Source organism: Malania oleifera, chromosome 5 (assembly GCF_029873635.1).
Source record: "Malania oleifera isolate guangnan ecotype guangnan chromosome 5, ASM2987363v1, whole genome shotgun sequence".
Lineage (NCBI taxonomy): Eukaryota > Viridiplantae > Streptophyta > Magnoliopsida > Santalales > Ximeniaceae > Malania > Malania oleifera.
Window position 1 is genome coordinate 25,811,612 of NC_080421.1, and position 20,795 is coordinate 25,832,406.

General features: G+C 35.6%; 1 protein-coding gene across 3 annotated transcripts in view; it reads right to left on the bottom strand.

Moving 5' to 3' along the window:
• The window catches only part of LOC131154995 (serine carboxypeptidase-like 18), an 86,306-nt gene that overhangs the window by 45,783 nt on the left and 19,728 nt on the right, over window positions 1–20,795 (bottom strand). For all 3 annotated transcript variants that reach the window (XM_058107865.1, XM_058107867.1, XM_058107866.1), the window contains exons 4-11: window positions 8,355–8,477; window positions 8,087–8,189; window positions 6,436–6,473; window positions 6,259–6,360; window positions 3,749–3,835; window positions 3,391–3,546; window positions 3,223–3,294; window positions 2,990–3,108 (exon numbers count right to left, since the gene is read on the bottom strand). In XM_058107865.1, the coding sequence (XP_057963848.1) occupies window positions 2,990–3,108; window positions 3,223–3,294; window positions 3,391–3,546; window positions 3,749–3,835; window positions 6,259–6,360; window positions 6,436–6,473; window positions 8,087–8,189; window positions 8,355–8,477 (800 nt within the window). The remainder of the gene's footprint in view (window positions 1–2,989; window positions 3,109–3,222; window positions 3,295–3,390; window positions 3,547–3,748; window positions 3,836–6,258; window positions 6,361–6,435; window positions 6,474–8,086; window positions 8,190–8,354; window positions 8,478–20,795) is intronic.

Sequence of the window (20,795 nt, forward strand, 5' to 3'; positions counted from 1 at the left end):
AACGAGATCATCATCCAATTCCCTCACCAACCTACAAGCCTAAAGCTTTTTCATATACTCCACCGTACTCTTTCATTCCTCAGTCACTACCAACTCCATCCTACCAACAGCCAGATTATTCTAAGCATTTTAAATCCACTGCTGAGATCTTTAAGAGACATTCTCTTATTCTATCAACCCCTACTTCTCCAAGATCTCTAATCCTAGCAAAACCCTTGCCTTCTGAGCCTGTTGATCATAAACTCAAAAGCCCATTTGTATCACTTGATCAATACCCATCTTTCCTTGCCGACTTTATTCTTGATGTACCCATTGATGATAACAGTGATGTTTCCACTGAAACATCGTCCTCCTCCTCAGATCAAGAGATTACTGATCTCACCAATATGATGATGGCATCTCCCACTGATCCAGGATCATCAAGAAAACAAGAATTCCATGAAGAGACTGACACCACGGTTCCCATTATAGAACCTTATAAGGCTACTTCAACTACTCCTCATTCGATCCCCCATCATTCAACCAATGGTTCTTGGTTTTCTTTTGATGGAATACCTCCAACTAAATGGCGAGATCGCATTCGTGAATTTGGTGCATGGATTGACCTCCAACTTTCAAAACCCGGGAATACTTTAGAAACAGTTCTCATTGAATTCACATCTAGATTTACTGGAACTTTAAGAGACTGGTTTCAAAGTCTTGGTGAATATAGACAAGTAACATTCAATAAATCCCAGACTCCCTCCTATAATTTGGGAACGCTCTATCGAGAATTCGTTGGAGATCCAGACACTCATGCCAATGAAGTTTGACAAGAAAATTTTGAAATGAGATGTTGCTCCTTAAAAAGAAAAGATCTTGATTTTCACTATCAAAGGATGTCCAAGCGATATTATCTTCTTGGTGGATTTCATGATGACAATCTCAGACAAGTTTATATTAACTCTCTACCAGAAGACATCCAACCATATTTACAGAGAAAGATTGCATCTCTCTCATGACCACTCAGAGATATCTCATTAGGAGAAATTCATCAACTGGCACTCACTGCTCTTGAAAAATTATGTGATACCCATAAGTTGTTTTCAAAGATGCTGAAACAGAATCATAAGTTCACAAAACAATGCAAGAAGCCTTATTTGCCAATCAAATGCAAAGAAAAGGATTGCATCTATAGTCCTAAAAAGAAGAAGCACTTCAAAGATTATAGTTCTGACAAGCATTTCAGGAAAGATTTCAGAAAGAAGAAAACGTTTAGATTCTTAAAAAAGAAGTTCCGACAAGGAAATGACAAATCTCCTTGATGTTTCATTTGCAAGAAGAAATGCCACTTTGCAAAGCAATGCCCAATGAACAAGACAAAATCTGCAAAGCTTGCCCAGCAACTACAGAATGAAAAACTCGATGCAGATGCTGAATCTGTTCTTTCAGAACAAGAAGAGATGATTGAAGAAACTATTCTCGTCCTTACTGATTCAGAAAATTCTGATTCAGAAGATGACTATCATTCAGATGAAACTCTTCAAGTCCAACCTATTCTCTCTTCTCAAGATTCTCAGATAAGTCCCCATGTCCAAATTCAGCTCCTCCCTGAAAAATATGGCAAACCCATTCCTGTTATTGCATTCATTGATACAGGATCCCATAAGACCATGGTTAATCCAAAAGTTCTACCATCAGAATGTTGGTCTTCTCATACTCAATTCTTTAGAGCTGCAAATGACCAAATTTTTATTACTGCTCTAATTTCCAAAAGGAAAATTGGGATTAAACTCCTTCCTAATTGCATAATTTGGACAGATGTCATCGGTAGTCCACTTCCTCGGAAAAATGTTTTATTAGGTTGGGATGTTTATTGTCTTTCGAAATCCTTGAGGATTCTTCCCACTTGAATTAAGTACAAAAGAGAATTCAAGCCTTTTACCCAAACAAACAAGATCTATTCTATTTCGTATTCTCCTCCAGATTTCCAGCCTATTCAAAACAAACTCCTCAAGTTATGTGCAGAAAGTCATGACCATTTCATTCATGATCATCCATTCTAGAAAAACCTAGACTTTTTCATCCACATTCCCTTCAAGCTCAATGAAGATGTTAGCCCAACCAAGGCTACCCATCCGGGAATGACTCCATCAGACCTTAAGCTTGCCAGAGAAGAATGTTATTCTTTACTAAAGCAAGGTCTCATTGAACCAACCAATTCCTCTTGGGCATGTCAAGCATTTTATGTTGAAAAAAGATCAGAAAAGATTAGAGGAAAAAAGAGATTGGTTATTGATTACAAGCCATTGAATGTGTTCATTAGGGATGATAAATTCCCTATTCCTAAAGCCAGAACACAATTCATCCATCTTGCCAAAACAGAAATATTTTCAAAGTTTGATCTGAAATATGCTTTTTGGCAACTTGGCATTCATCCAGATGACCATTTCAAAACAGCATTCTGTATTCCGAATGATTAGTTCCAATGGACTGTTTTGCCCTTCAGCTTAAAAATTGCACCATCACTGTTTCAAAAGGTGATGACCAAGATTTTTAATCCTATCCTGCATAGTACCCTGATCTATATTGATGATATTTTATTATTCTCAAAGAGTCTTGCAGATCATCATCACCTTCTTGAACATTTCCACCAGCTGGCATCACAATACGGGATAATGCTGTCAGAAAAGAAAAGCATGATTAGACAACAAGAAATTGATTTTCTGGGAATGAAGATATCTCATGGAACCATCTGTCCAGGTCCTCATCTTGCTGAACAATTATTACAGTTTCCTGATGATAATCTTTCTGTCAAGGAAATACAGCAATTTCTTGGCATCATTAATTACATCAGAGACTTCATCTCGCATGCAAGTCAGTTCACAATTCAATAACAAGAATGTGAAGGGCAAACCAAAGAAGCCCTTTGTTTGAATAACAAAGAGTTAGCATCTAATTTATATGTTGATTCTCAATTTTGATGGGGTGACTACGAGTAATATATTACCTGTAAACTAGCCCACGATAAGCCTCTCTGCTAATATTTCGATGATAGCCAACAGAGTTTTCGACCTCATCTGTGTAAGACAAAGTCCAATTGCATCTCACCCATTCCCTTATGGTTCCCTGCTTCCCAATTGCAATTGCAGGAACATATAAATTTTTGTCAAAATATTTTCTATGCGTGCAATAAAACAAAGAACATTAAGAAAATATTTCTTACAAAGACAAATCATGTACCTCTCGAACGTGAAGCGCATTTTGGACTGTTTTATCATTAGCCCAAACGTAGCTGAACACATAATTATATTCCTAATCACAAAGAGAAAGAAACCAAATTCATTAAGCTTCTGCCCTATTCAGTGTTTGTAATAAACAAAAAGTGCAGGCAGGCATGCGGCTGGTTACCCGGCACCACTGCTTAGGACGTTGTGAAGGCAAGTCCATGAAGTCTCTGATATTTTCCTTCACATTTTTATCCCATTGAAAAAAACTAGGTCTTGGGCTGATCCAAGAGCTACATGAAGGTTCCAATATTTGACTAAGATATACTGAATCCATACACTGCGTACGTATTTAAGAATGAAATCAATCTCAATGCATTATAAAAATGAAACATTCCCAAAAAAATATTTCTTCGCTATTGATTTCTTTAATGATATTCTCAATCTCAGCGCACGCCTTACTATAAACCATAAATACGAATAAAAACCAAATTTCTTAGCAAACGACAACAAGTAATTATGCATCGTGGATGCTCATTTACCCTTGTCACAGCTTGGAGATCGGCTATGCATGGAGCATTGGTTGGGTCTGCATTTTCATAGTGTCCGTTGCAGTCGCTCTTAACTGCCTGAGGAAGTAGGCATAGGGGAAAAAACAACAGAAAAATATAAACAATCCAAAAATAGATCTATTTGCATTTGAAATTATTCTAAATATTAAAAAAATATACCTGAAAGCGAGTTTGGATATAAAAAGTTTTGGATATTACGAAGATTTTATGTGTATCCACACAAAAACTAACCTTTATTATTAACTCCTTGATCAACGGAAACAGTAGACAAACTCAGTATTATATCTCTTGAGTTTTAGAATTTCGTTGCTCTTACCCCATTCTCAAGCGGGAGAAGCTACTTGCCTTTTCTCAGTCTGGAGAATTGTGCTTATCTCTCTATCATTCAGATCAGCCGAATACAATTTATAAGTCATGTGAGAGAGATTTATATATAATAAATTATTATATCTAGTGTTGGTCATTGGTGGAGAGGAGATGAAGAGGATAGCCACCATTATTGAAAATACATCCATAATGGTTGGGACTATCAATATTCAATAATTTCATAACAATTATAAATTATTATATCCTCTCCCATCTTACACGGCACACTCACACTTCACATTATTATATCCTCTCCAATCTTATACAGCACACTCACATTTTACATTATAATAGTGTATTATTGTGTGAATAATTTCATAATAATTATTATTATATCATTTAGTACTTGCAATCGACTATTCGCTTGAATATAATATTATAACCATGTAGGGAAGACTTTCATTGCACAATAATGTTATACATATTGTTCTCATGTTACCAAAATAGTCTCCCTTATATTATAAGCTAATAAAATAATATTATATATTTTATAACCACTGCGGCAATGTGGATTGGGAGACTTTTGATATTCTCTCGCATCATCTTCCATTATTTTAACTTATTATAATAATGCGATCAATATGTCACACTCCACTATTAATAGATTATTTTATCTTTAATCATTGGAATAACATAGTAATATTATCAATTTCCTATTCTAAATAGAAAATCATCAGTTTGTATCCAATATTAATTTTATGCTCGATGCTAGCAAAAAATATAATAATATTCCATTTGAACTAAAAATTTATTTATTTGACTAAATTAAATTCTCTAATTTAATTATCAAATAATAAAATAAATAATCCACTAAGAAAGATCAGAATACTCGTTAGTGTGTGACCTCATTGGTTTAATACTAAGCTGGTAGTAAATTGGTCAAACTAATCTCCTTAATGGTCAAATAACATGAAATACACAATTACATTCAAGAACCTGCAGAAGAATAATTGTAGTATTTTCTTCCATTATTACAGCTCTGGGTATACCCTAAGATATGGTTCAACTGTCAAATCTCAATTGGTAACCTATTATGTTCCATATTTATTATAACTGACCAATGAATGATATAAGAAACTCTTTTCTTCTTTTATTCAATTGCCCAGACCAATGTCTTGTTTTAGTCGTTATAATTAATGATAACATAGAGTTTAAACTCATTACCAAGAGTTGACGGATTCCATCTTGATTAATCATTAATTCTACAAGTATTAAATCATACCCAATAATATCTTTTCAATTATCACCGTAGCGCAATAGGTGTCCAAAATAAAGTATAATAAATAACATGTTAATTATTATGAAGTTCTCAGGTCAAAGAAAATTATTACATGATATTCCTCAAGAAAATATCCTATTGACATTTTGATGATAAGTCTAACCATTAGGAATTTTCAAATGAGTCATTTCAATGATCATATATCCAAATACATCATCTATATATGTAATTTAGTTAATGAGATCAACTAATCTCTATCTTATGGAGACCACCACATATATATTGATCTAACCATATCATTAATGTCCTAATATTAATGATCCTATGACTAAGAACAATTTAGATTACATAGTAAAAAGGCCTAACTCTCATTATTACGATCTCCATTATGATGACAAACTTATAAATTTAATCAAAGATCTTTATTTAGTTAAATAAATAACTAAATAATAAAATTGCTAATGTCATATATTAATCAAAACTGTTGATTAAAAATGTGTTCAAACAATTACATGTGAGATTGGATCTAGGGCATACTAATTCTAACCCCAACACTTCTCATTTTGTCTTCTAAACTGCGTGGATGCATTTTCTTTTATTTTTGACAAAGAATCTATTAAAAAGAATGAAAAATTTTAATTATTTTTTTAAAAATATGATAGTGAGCAGAGAGGATAAAATTCAAAATTGTCTAGGTTTACCTTTGTCTCTCTTGTTCCTTTTTTCGCTTTTCTTTTTGTCTTCTAGTCATGCGATGCTTTTTTTATTTTTTGAAAATGAAGTTCGAAAGTTCATTTCTTCAACTAAACCCATAGGACTAACTAGTATATATGCATAGGAATATGCAATTGAAAGAAGGGATTACCAACTAAAATTTCTCAATGGGTTCAATTACCTTGTAGAGTTCATCAGATATAAGGGCCATTCTATGTGCATATGGAACTCTTGCATTGAGGTCATTATATTCATCGGTCAATGGGTTGCCAAGCACATAACCCTAACTCAGATTCAAAAGAACAAGTTAGTTATTTAGCAATTAACTAATTGTAGGGATTTTAATAATAACGAATACCTTGAGATTCATATGCGGTAATAGTCCAACCTCGTTACCTGCAACAAGTTGACTTAAAGTTAGTTTGTGAATTCTTTCTACAAAAATAAACTTCAAAAAGTAAAAAATACCAAAAATAAGAAATGAAAGGAGTTTCTCGATAGTATATGAACCCTAAGGGAACAATTAATTGGCTCGCAAAATACTTCATGATTTTCAAAAAAGTAATGCTCATGCATCTATTCCCATGTTTAGTACAAAACTAACATTTAATGTGATGCTAATGTTTGATCGCTTTGAGATTCTCACAAAATATGAAAGTTGAATTTTATAGTTACCTTAAACAATTTTAGATCCCTATGAGAATTCAAAATTTTAAAATCTCATATAATACACCACATGCTATTATGAGGAATTTAAGATATAGACAAAGTCATTTTGAGGCTCACCTTTTTGGGCATTTTCTAAACTTAATTGATTTAGCTTGAAACATTGTGAGAACCAAGAATCCAAAATTGACTCGAGCTCCTCTCTCTAGTTTGAATATCGCAGCTTAAGACATATCTTTATATATTGCTTTGCTAAACTTTGCAAAGACATATTTTTATATATTGTTTTCTAAGACCATGGGCAAACTATTATAATAGGGAATAGTTTAGAACCACTTGAAGAAAAATATTTTTTTTTTTAGAAAAAATACTTATCTATAAGAGTACTCATCTAAAATAGTTTAAGCAGGTACATTATTTTTTTTTAGAAAAAATACTTTTTAAGAAAATATTTGTCATTTTAAGAAAAATAATTTTACAAGTACTTATTTAAATGCAAATCAAATAGTATTAGATGAAATAAGACTATGTATTAAAGCAACCTTGAATGGTACATGGTCTTGAAGGAAAATTTTAGGCGTTAAAACAAGCATACACAGGCATGAAGATTCCAAGTGGGAATGGATGTAACAACTCTTTCTTCTTTGATAATGGGCTTCATACTTCTCCTCTAAAAGATATTGTTGGCTTTAAATTTCTCCAAGAGTTGGGTTTGCCTTTGAGTGCTAAAGTTTTAAGTGGTAGTAGTGGAACTACTAGGCAGCTCATGTTTTTTTGAGTGGAATTACAAGGATATTTTTGTAATTTTTCCTAATTTTATATTATCACTTTATTAACCATCATAACAAAAAAAAAATTGTCTGCGAGGATAGATTGAGTAAATTAACATGAAAAATAAATAATTTATTAAAAATTTATAAAATATATGCACCAAATTAAGTTAACAATAATGTATTACTTTTGAAAATATATCCGCATGAGTTGTCAATTAAGAAATAAATAAGAGAGATTATAAGAATCAAACAAATCAGAGAATTTTAAATATATTTGTACAATCCCTCCGTAAATTGATGAAGTAAAAAATAGAAAATTTGACAAAATATGCAGACTTCTTTTAAAATGAAATCTTTTTAAAAACAATTAAATTGTCACATTTAATTAGTAAATATCAACTTTGTTATTTTCTTAATGCAAAGTTTTTGGTAATAGGCTTAATGATTTGGAGAGCAAAAAAGGCTTGTTGTTATGTTTTTATCGTTATAATTCTCTTATGCTTTAGTAGAAATTAATAAAACAGATTATTAACCAAGCAAAAATAATCTAGTTTTGTGTAGCTCACTTACCATTGTGGACTTCTTGAACAATTATGGGAACAAGTAAGCCTGAGTATGAATCACCAGCGATATAGAGTGGGTTCCAAAGAAAATTGGAATGATTAATGAGCCACTGCATCAACAACTCAAAAAAGTACATTAGCAAATACATACAAATATGTTTTAAATATTTTATAATGTGTTTAACAAGTTTGTATAAGGAGTACTTAAGAAGAGAAAAATACATTTGAATGTGATTGTAACTTATTTGGGATTGGGCAAGCGAATTTTGACTCACCTTCCTTAGAAACTCATAGGTTTGCTTGACTGAGAGTGAATCACCAGTATTGTATCCTTGAGTAGTTTTTGAATATGAAAATCCGGTGCCAACAGGTGCATCTACAAATATTATGCTGGCAACCTTGAAACACATCATTGTTTCTTAATTAATAAAAAAATCTATGACTATATAGTTACTGTTGTGCAAATGAATGCGAAACGAAAACAAACGATCTCACAATTCAGCATTCACTAATGAAATATACAAAAAAATACAATCATGCAGATTATATGAATGCAATAAAAGAATGACACAAAGAATTACGTGGTTAAGCAATGCCTACATCCAAGGGAGCAAATGACAGTGATTTTTTCACTATCTTTTGCCCAAATATATAAAGTTATAACATACAAACATGCATATATAACACTCCTGAAAGTTTTCCCCCTAAAACCCAACCTATTTAACTTAACAATTCAAAATTCGAAAATTAGCGCTGAGTAACCGCACAAAACTGTTGATAGTTTCAGACTTACCGTTGACAATTTAAAGTCAAGACGAAACAGTCGATGTAACAGGACAAAAATAGTCGATTTTTTCTTTTGTACCTGGCAAAACCATCGACGGTTTCAAACAAACCGTTGACAGTTTCCTCCAGCTTGGCCAACAACTCTGTTTTAAACTATGTTTTCTCTTTGAACATGCATTCCATTCAACATATAAGCCACATATTACAACAATCTCCACCTTGGTGAATATACACCCCTTAGGAGAAAATAAAAAACATAACCCGTTGCTCCACTTAGAACAATAGGATGGAACCGCCTCTCATCTAGCAACTGGAGACATAAACCAAGTCCAAGCGATGCTTGAACTTGTTCGTGGTAGATTTAGCTACTGCCATATACCCTGAATCGATTGTAGATAGTGCAACCAGAGACTGTACCCTAGACTTTCAATAAATAGGCCCTCCTAGAACATACCCTATTGTAGACCTCTTGTCATCCAAGTCCCCTGCATAGTCTACATTCATAAATCCCACAACTAACGGATCACTGTATTGCCTACCGAACATAACGCCATAGTCTAAAGTACCCACACTAAAAGCTTGTTCCAGACCTAGTCTTGTACTATCCATAGCATATATCAAACACCCCATTGCATTGGCACAGGAAACCTTTGACATGTCACGAATATCATTATTCGTCCTTGGACATTGAGCAGTAGACAATTTAAAATGATTCGCCAATGGTGTACTGGTGACCGATTTTGTATTAATCATGTTAAACCTATCCAACACCTTCTCCACAAAACTACCCTAAGATAACCACAATCTCCCTACAGCTCTGTCCCTGCAAATCTCCAACCCAAGAATCTTTTTAGTCATACCCAAAACCTTTATGTCAAATTCTTTTCTCAACAGAGTTTCCAAATAATTAGCCTCGGTCAAAGTCTTTCCAGCAATTAATATGTCATTCACATAAAACAACAGAAAAGAATTTCTGTTGAGAAAAGACAACAGAAATTAATATCTTGGGAGTTAGAGTTCAATTCACTTTTTTCGCCACACCATTCTGTTATGGTATCTTGTGTAGTGTGAAATTTCTCCTTATGCCACGTTGTTTGCAAAACTCCTTGAATACCAGTGTACTCAGTTCCATTGTGTGACCTAAGGATTTTTATCTTGATGTGGTTTTCCACCTTAGCCACAAGTTAAACTTAGCAAACATCTCTAACTTGTGCCGCATGAAGTACATTGATGTGTTCCTAAATATGCTCATTTAGTCCCCCATTTACCTGTGCGATGTTCCTATTTACTCCGTAATTACCAATTCTTATTATTTTTCAAAGTTACGTGTGGTATATTTGATGTTTCAATAAATTAGAGCTTAAATTGAAGAGTTATGTAGTGCAAGGAGTCAATGAAGCAATTTGGAAGCATAAGTGTAACGATCCAAAATTTCATACAATTTTTTTTTCAAATAAAACATAAATAGATTGATAATCATTTACTTTGATACCCCTATAATAACTACTGAGAAACACCTATGCAGCGAAAAATATAATACTGTACAACCACATACATAATACCAGAATTTAGTATTTTCCCAAAATATACGTACATAAATACATATCTTTCCAGTTTCATCTATCAAAACTCCTGAAGTCTACCCATAAATACTTCTCCCTGAAAACACTTACCCTACAAATAGGGCAGTGCAACCAACCTCCCTATCTTCGAGCCTGATCTGTTCGTCTAGTTGGATCACCTAAAAAATGTTAATTTTTTGGGATGAGACCACGCTCAGAAGAAGAAATATGGTATTACCAGTGTGTGGCAACTGAGTTTACATAAATAATTTACTGATAAATAACTAAAACTGAGATAGTCTACAATATAATACATAGTATAACTCACACCTATATGGCTTAAAATACATCTGTAATATCTGAGCTTTCTATTTAATCATACTTCTAGTAAGTATACTGTGTGCATTTCTCTACTTTGGAAAACTGTATGTCATGATTTAACCCCTTATGACAGGGTTGTGTGGCCTGTAGACGGGACTTAACTTTGATTGGCCTATCAAGATAAGTCAACTGAAACTCTATCATCATCAGACCAACCTCCTCAACCTAGAATACTGGGGAGCCTACAATCCCTCCAAGGCACGGTTGACTAAAATTCACACACTATCTGAGATATGTGGTTGCACTCTGATCTGAAATAGCAACGGTATCGTGCTCTGTTGACTGAACTGATTCATTAGGGATCTAATACTGTATAACATTGTTATATTTATATATATATATATATATATATATATATATATATTCTATTTTACCATGGTTATATTTATGCTAAAATAACCATAACATTGTAATAACTGATCTGAATATGCTGTATAATCTGAATAATCTCTAATATCTAAATATTGAATATCTGAATATTTGAATAATCTGAATGTTATGGTTCTGAAATCTGTATACCATGGTGTTCTGAAATTATTGTAAAATATCTTTCCATTTGTAATCTGTGAAATATCTATCTATCCATCTATATATATATATATATATACTGTAAATCATGATATTCTAAAAATTGTATAAATTCTAAACAGTTCTGATATTAATTTATGCCACACAACTAAATAAATAAAAACCTTTTGTACTTAAATCTGTTGTAAGAACCCCACCCATGAGATATGGAATAAATAAATAAGAAAAGGGTAAAATAGTAAATTGAGTAGGCTTCGTCGACGAAGCCATAGTTTTGTCGATGAAGGCCCTTCTACTATTCAACGATGAAATGTAGAGGTTCGTCGACACAGAGAAGCCGAGAGGTTGGGAAATCTAGAAATCTCAGGCTCATCGACGAGACCACCACTACGTCTACGAATTTCCTTCGTTGGCTCATCGATGAAGACGCCGCCTCTTCGACAAAGTTGGCCAAGTCAAAGGTACTATAAATATCATTTTGAGTTGCTTAGAAGTTAAGATATCCTAATTTCTTTATCTTTCTCTCTCTCTCTCTCTCTAGAACTCGAAACTTCACTTCCTCTCTCTAGATTTCTTCGTCGCTCATCGCTAGAATCGACGTTACTATGAGGATCAGGGCAGGAATCTCTACGTGTTCTGTGGAATGGATCTTCATTTTGAGGTCTTCAGGTTTTGACACAAAAATCAAGGCAAGACTTAATTTTTATTTCTATTTCGGTAGATCTGTAGAGCGTAAGATTGTAAGTAATTATTGTACTGTGATTTATAGGTTTTGGGAACTCGGTTCGTGGTTTAGGAGTCTTAGAGTTTGTGTTGGGATTTTTGGGGAAAGGGAAGGGAATTCTATTTATATTGGTTATTTTTGAAATTAGATTCGATAGAACTTTGGTTCACGATCCTATGTATGTTTTGGCCACTTATTTAGGGAAATCTAGTGGGTGAAAATTACGGGATTTTCATATTAGAGTTTTGGGAAAAAGGAGGCATCGGGTTGCATCTTTGGTTTCATTGGAAAACTGTGGATATATTGTGTTATATATTGTGTTATGGAGATGGTTGTGCCTTAACTTGTTTTAAACTGTATTTTGAAAATCATGATTTTGAGATTACCAAATGAGTGTGGAATGAACTGTGATAAACATGCATTGAGTTGTGATTTGCTGAAATGAGATATAGGAGCGTGAGTTCAAAATTGTTCTAGGTTGTGAAAGAGTGTCCAGCTCTATATCAGAGGGTGTGAAATACCACCTGCCAGTGGCAAGAGTGTCCGACTCTATATCCGAGGGCGTGAAATATCACTTCTTCGGCTGATCACCGAAAAGTGTGGATCCACCAGATGTACCGGTACGATGCCATGGGAGCTTAGGGCTATGCCATATGCTGAGGACGCCGTGTAATGCGGGCGAGCTTTGTGCTGAAGGGTGTGACAACACCAAGTTGCTTGATCATGTGTGTGTTGAGAACTATACTGGAATTGTTTTGTGAAAATACTGAAACTGTATTGAACTTTGTATTTTTTATGTCATGATAACATTCATATGCCATACACCGATATAACCTGATTCTTCTTTACTGAGAGGTGTCTCACCTCTATCGTACGTACATGTTTTTAGGTCCTTCGAGTAATCGGAACTAGTGTCCTTGTGTTGGGAGTGAGGTGGTCGATTTGCTGTATGAAGTACTTGTGTAAGTACTAGGACTGTAACAGGGTCATCGTTTTGGGTATTACTGGAACCCTGGGTTATGTTTTGTAATATGGAGCTTAGACTCTATTTGTATGGACTCTGGTATGGTACTAAGTATCTATGGAATGAATTTTTCCACTATGTATATGTCGTGTATGTGAATGTGTATAGGGTGTACAGGAACCCCATGGGGCCAGACCCTCATTCATTGTAGTATCATTTGTGTTTTGTATGATATAGAGACATGTTAGGTTACTACATCACACCTTGGATCCCATTGCCAGGTTCGGGGCGTGACAGTTTGGTATTAGAGCTAACCAGGTTGTTAGGTCTTATAGACTTGGTTAGGTGTAGTTATGTGTACATACTAGAGTATAAGATGTAGGAAATGAGTAGAATAGGTCGAGGGTTGTTTTTTTGTTAGACAGGGACTCGTTGGCGGTATTTTGTGTTTTTCCTAGAATGATGATTTCAGTAAAATGACAGCAAACCATTGATGGTTTTGTGTCGGTGTGATAGGACAGACCTGGACTCGTGAGATTGGTAGTTTACATGATTAGATGTCAATGATTGTGTAAATTGCACATGGCGTAGGAATACTAACCGATTCTTATTCTATTTTTTAGAATGGAACCAAAGGATAACAACTTGGATAGTGGCTCCGAGGATACCACGAGCGATGAGTCACTTTCTGTGCCTCGAGGGTTAACAAGGCAAGTTGTGTTGGAGATCGGACGGAGTGTTAGAAGATGTGAGCGTTCTCCTACTACTGCGGGGTGTACTATCAAGAGGTTCACATATATGCACCATCCGACGTTTTTAGGAGGACCCGATCCGATGATAGCGGAGGATTGGGTCGAAAAGACTGAAAGGATTCTGGAGGTTCTACACTGCACAGATAAGTAGAGAGTCCTCTACACTACTTTTCAGTTGTCTGGGGAGGCTGGGCGATGGTGGACTGCAGTGAGTCTGCTGGAGAAGCAGAGAGTTGGTTCTACAAAGATGACATGGAGCAGCTTCAAGGAAGTGTTCTTTGGGAGATACTTCCCGGCCTCCACACGTGATGCTAAGGTGGATGAGTTCTCTGTTCTAACATAGGGAGATATGACAGTGCAGGGGTATGTTGCTCGGTATATAGGGCTATCCTGTTTTGTGCCGTGCTTGATCTCAATCAAGTATGAGAAGACTCCAAGGTTTGAGAAGGGCCTAAGGAAAGACATTCGTAGATTAATGGATATGCTGCAGATCCGTGAGTTTTCTATTTTGGTGGATAAGGCTACTGTGATCGAGACCAGCATCCGAGAGGATGAGGTGAATCAGGAATTGAAGAAGAGGCCGATGCCATCAGGTTCTAATCAGGGATCATGGAAGAAGAAGAATAAGAACAAGGGCTCAGGTTAACGCCAGAATACCGAGTGTTAGGGTGCTCGGGTGGATCGGTCGCACGATCGTTGTATCAGGTGCCACAAATGGCATGAATGTATGAATGTGAGTGCCATTCATTTGGGGGTAACTGTTATAGTTGTGGCAAATTAGGCCACATGACTTCCGCGCACCAAAGAGAGACATACATGCATCTAGTGTGAACCATGGTAGCAATCAGATACCTCGGGGAACCATCCAGGCTAACACAGCTCCGACGAGGGTATATTCTCTTACTCAGGCTAATGCTGACCGTGTAGGGAATGTAATGACAAGTACCTTGTTATTGCTTTCAAACAGAGTTGTTGTTTTATTTGATTTGGGGGCAACCCATTCTTTTGTATCTATGAACTTCGTAAAGATGTGTGGGGTTGAGACCCAAGTTATGAATAAAGGGTTATCTGTGGTTACACCGTCTGGAAGTGTAACATCCTATAAGAGGATGTTAGGAGGCTGCCTAGTGGAAATTAAGGGAAGGCTACTACCAAAAAATTTTGTGGTGTACGATATGTCTGGTTTTAATGTCATACTGGGAATGGATTGGTTATCATCTAATTATGCTGTGATCTATTATTGAGGAAAGATAGTAGTATTCAGACCTCCTGCTGAGCAGGAGTATGAGTTTGTAGGATCGTGTGTGCGTTCGATGCCACAGGTTCTATTGACATTACAGGCAAGGAGGTTACTCTTGGACGGATGTCAGGGGTACCTAGCTTGTGGGAAGGAACCACTACAGGAGGAGTTGAAGCTTGAGGATGTTCAAGTGGTTAACGAGTTCCCGACTGTGTTTCCAGAAGACTTACCTGATTTACCTCCGGATCGTGAGGTGGAGTTTGCGATAGAGTTGCTTCTTGGTAAGGCACCGATCTTTAAAGCTCTATACTAGATGGCTCCAGCAGAACTTTAGGAGTTGAAGGAGCAGTTGCAAGAATTACTGGACAAGGGCTTTATTCGACCTAATGTTTCACCTTGGGGAGCTCCAGTTTTGTTCGTGAAGAAGAAGGATAGGTCGATGGGCATGTACATTGATGACCATAAGATCAACAAAGTGACTGTGAAGAACTGTTACCTATTGCCTCGTATTGATGATCTCTTCGACTAGCTGCAAGGGATGCAGGTCTTTTCAAAGATCGACCTATGGTCAGGGTATCATTAGGTGAGGGTTAGATATGAGGATATGGTGAAAACTACTTTCCGAACTAGATACGGCCACTATAAGTTCTTAGTCATGCCTTTTGGGTTAATGAATGCTCTGACAGTTTTTATGGATTTGATGAACAGGGTTTTCCATGAGTACCTAGACCAGTTTGTGGTAGTGTTTATCGATGACATTTTGGTATACTCGAGGAGTCCAGAAGAGCATAAAAACCACCTAAGGTTGGTACTGTAGATTTTACGAGAAAGGAAGTTGTATGTCAAGCTGAAGAAATGTGGGTTTTGGTTGAATTAGGTCACATTTTTAGGCCATATGGTGTCTAAAGGCAGTTTCTTAGTTGATCCTAGCAAGATTGAAGCTGTGGTCAACTAGGTGAGACCAAAGAGTATGCAAGAGGTTCAGAGTTTTTTTGAGACTAGCGGGTTATTATTGTCGATTCGTCGAGGGATTCTCTAAGTTGTCTGGGCCTCTGACATGTTTGACCAGGAAGGGGGTGAAGTTTGATTGGACCAAAGATTGCGAGCAGTGTTTTCAGGAGCTGAAACAACGATTAGTTACTACTCTAATCTTGACCATTCCTTTTGGGAATGACAGTTTTGTGATCTATAGCGACACATCTGTGAAGGGTTTGGGATGTGTGCTTATACAATGGTAAGGTAATATCTTATGCTTCTCGGCAACTTAAGGAATACGAGAAGAACTACCCTACGCATGATCTGGAATTGGCTGCTGTAGTTTATGCACTGAAGATCTGACGACACTACCTGTATGGTATTTAGTGTGAGATTTTCACTAACCACAAAATACTCAAGTACTTTTTCAAGCAGAAGGAGTTGAACATGAGGCAGCGGAGGTGGCTTGAGCTGATCAAAGACTACGATTGCACCATCAGTTATCACCCGTGGAAAGCTAACGTGGTAGCTGATGCGTTGAGTCAGAAGTTGGAGCATGCGGTAGTATTTGCAGTTGTAGCTCAGCATCATATCAGATGGGATCCGGAAAGCCTTGGTATAGAGTTGGTGGCTGGAGATCATCAGGCTTTCATTACTAGTTTAGTGATCTAGCTGACTTTGTTTGAGCGTATTAAAGTCGTGCAGGCTAATGATGCGGAGTTAGGGGAGACTGTGGAGAAAGTGCAACAGAGGTTGGCTGCAAATTTTAACATCTCTAAGGGAGGTGTGTTGAGGTTTGGAACCAAACTATGTGTTCCAAACGACGATAAGATCAGAAGGACGATTTTGGAGGAAGTGCATCGTTCTTTGTATACGATACATCTTGGCAGCACGAAGATGTATCGGGATTTACGCAAGACCTTCTGGTGGAGTGGTATGAAAAGGGAGATTGCTTGATTCATGGAGCAGTGTCTGACGTGTTAGTAGGTGAAATCTGAACATTAGAGGCCGGCAGGGCCATTACAACCCTTAGCTCTTCCGGAGTAGAAATAGGAGCATATTTCCATGGACTTTGTTACTAGATTGCCGCCAGTGCTTCTCGGGCAGAATGTCATTTGGGTAATCGTGGATAGGCTGACAAAATCTGCTCATTTTGTACCGATGAAGGTTAGCTACCCTTTGAGTAGGTTAGTAGACCTGTATGTGCATGATATAGTCAGAATGTATAGAGTACCAGTGTCCATTGTGTCAGATCGAGACCTGAGGTTTATCTCTCAATTCTAGAAGAGCTTGTAGGAAGTATTGGGGATGAAACTTACTTTCAGTACAACGTTCCACGCCCAGACTGATGGACAGTCGGAGAGAACAATACAGATCTTGGAGGATATGTTACAGGCTTGCGTGTTAGACTTCGGTGGTGGTTGGATGCAATTTCTGCCACTAGTAGAGTTTGCCTATAACAATAGCTTTTAGGCTAGTATCGAGATGCAACATTCGAGGCTCTGTATGGTCAAAGGTGTCGTTCTCCTTTGTATTTGGATAAGGTTGGTGAACGTCAGGTTTTAGGACTTGAGCTCGTGCAGTAAACAACTGAGAAGGTGGGTTTGATCCATGATAGGATTAAATCGGCTCAAATTTGGCAGAAGAGTTATGCAGATGTTCGCCGTCGTGAGTTGGAATTCATAGTGGGGGGGTAAGATATTCCTGAGAATCACTTCGATGAAAGGGGTGATGAGAATCGGAAAGAAGGGCAAGTTGAGCTTGAGGTATATTTGACCATTCACGGTTCCTGAGCGAGTGGGTCCAGTAGCTTACAGGATTGCACTACCCCTAGCGCTCTCAAGGATCCACGATGTGTTCCACATATCCATGTTGAGGAGGTACATGTCAGATCCGTTGCATGTTATTAGTTATGAGAACTTAGAAATTGGGGATGGTTTAGCGTATGAGGAGGTACTCGTTCAGGTTCTGGACCGTAAAGTTCAGAAATTATGCACCAAGGATATACCGCTAGTAAAGGTATTGTGGCAGAATCACGAGGTTGAGGAAGCTTCTTGGGAATTGGAAACGAAGATACATCGGATGTATCCACAATTGTTCAAAGAGATAGTTTGGATGGTAGAGTTAGTTGAGTACGTGTGAATAATGCTGCTATTGTGTTGTGATGGGTGGTTATTCTTTGGGAGTATGTGTTATTGTGAACTTCCGAGACGGTATATGTATGTAACCACGATATTCCTCCGCTATAAATGAGGGTATGTATGTATTGTGATGGGGCTGCGTTGTAAAAGGCTGCCAGCTCTTCCTAGAGTCGAGCATGTGTATTTGGTTGTGGATGAGTTCGTAAATGAGAGATTACAAATTTATAGGACAAAAATTTTGTAAGGATGGGAGGTTGTAAGAACCTGACCCGTGAGATATGGAATAAATAAATAAGAAAAGGGTAAAATAGTAAATTGAGCAGGCTTCGTCGATGAAGACCCTTCTACTGTTCAGCGACGAAATGCAGAGGTTTTTCGACGCGGAGAAACCGAGAGTGTAAGGACTCGAACCCGAATGGGTTCTTATATATAAATTTTTCAGTAAACGCAAATAAATTTAAATTATTTTTATTACCAGAGCACTAATTAGTTTTATTACAAATATGTCTCAACTATTAAAATGCAAACTTCTAAAATTCTAAAATACACAAACATATTTTAAATTATATTATATTAAATTTTTATTCTACTCTATTCTTTCTATTCCCGCCCATGCACTTGCTATACCAGATTTTTGGTACACTTTTCAAAATAATCTGAAATATAAAATAATGATTGGGGTGAGACGACGCTTAGTAAGTAAATAAAATTATTATTAGTGTGTGGCCAAAATGAGCTTTCAAAATATTTTAATTTCGTAAAATAATATTTAATACCATAACTTTAAAATTGTTTTAAAAATAAATTTAAATTTAAAAATTTTTGTATAAAACTTTTACTATCAGTAAAAGTATATAATCATATACTATAATTGTTAAACTGAACTTTTTAACTTTTAAAACTATAACTATAATATTAAATTATGTATCGCGACGTCCCGGGAGCGCGTGTGCCCTGGGCGGCGAAATTAAAAATCAATTTTAGTTTTCAAGGAAAAACATGGAATGTTGGAGTCGCCACTAACCTTTTAGTGTGGTTAGAACACGTGATTACTACCCCATTAGGGGTAGAATGGGTCTATGTTACCAGAGTTGGGCTCGGGAGTTCAGTTACGCGAAGGGAAGGTACAAGCACCCCCTACGCGCCCATTCTTACGAACGGTACCTAATTAATTTGAAATTATCCCTAAGTTAATCTAATAAGTCTTTAAATTACTCCTTTTTATGAATTTATAAATACCTATGAAAAAATAAATAAATAAATAAATATATACATATATTCCCTCAGAGCTTAAGGTACGTGAAGCCCGAAGGCTCATACCCCCGCAATAAAATCATAGGAATTAATAATTAAGAAAATACTTAAGAAAAATACTCTCCCAAAATTTGAAATTGTATAAAAATTTTTTATAGAAAGATACTAAATATGGGAGGTTTTAATATATGGTGATAAAGTAATAAGCAATACAAATTTACTAAAATATCATGAATGTCAAAATAAGTAATTAGATACTATATTACTATGTTAATATACTAAGGATACTATAATAAATCTCAGCACATGTAAACATAATAGAAATACTATGATACTATCACAAAATATATTAACATACTAAAAACACCATATATGCTAAGATCCTAAAAATGCTTAAAATATCATAATAAATAATACCATATATACTAAAATAATAATGAGAAATGCCAAATACAAACATAAAGATAATACCAAACAATCATGAAACAATCTAGACCTTAAACAAAACATAAACAATATTAATGTGAAAAATAATCTAAATTATAAAAAATAAAAAAAATAAAAAAAAAAACCAAACAAAATAATCTAAGTTTTAAACAAAACCTAAACATTATTAATGTGAAAAATAATCTAAACTAAAAATACCTAAACAATCATGAAATAATCTAAACGTTAAACAAAACCTAAACAATATTAATGAGAAAAATAATCTGAACTAAAAATACCCAAACAATCATGAAATAATCTAAATGTTAAACAAAACCTAGACAATATTAATGTGAAAATTAATCTAAACTAAAAATACCCAAACAATCCTGAAATAATCTATGTGCTAAACATAAATAATAATAGAGATAAATATAACCAAACGCAGCAGACCAAATAAATAATAAAAGTAAACGTAAAAATAAAAATATAAACTTGATACTTACATAACGAAAACAACACCATATATATATATATATATATATATATATATATATATATATATATATATGTACCATAAAATCAAGAAAACAAAATCCAACTTTGAACATTGAAATAAGCCCCAAAAAAAATCCTACAAAAAAACACAAATGAATTAATAATTAATAATATATAAAAAGACAAAAAAAAACCAAAATAAGAGGGTCATAAAAAGAAAATCTTCATAGTTCCATGAGATAAACAAAATAAAATAATAAAAAAAAAAACAAAACAAAACAAACAAAGGCCTATGCATGTGTGTGCCTGTGAGTGTATGTATGTGTGTGCGGGTGCAGGAAACTCCCAGTAGGGGGGTGATGCCGGTGTTTGCGGGTGGGTGTGTGTGTAGGCTGTGGAGTGGTGTTGCATGTGTAGTGCAAGCCGTGAGGTGAGTGTTGAGGGTGGCCGTGCTCAGTTCACGGCTGTGTGTTGCTTAAGGCAGC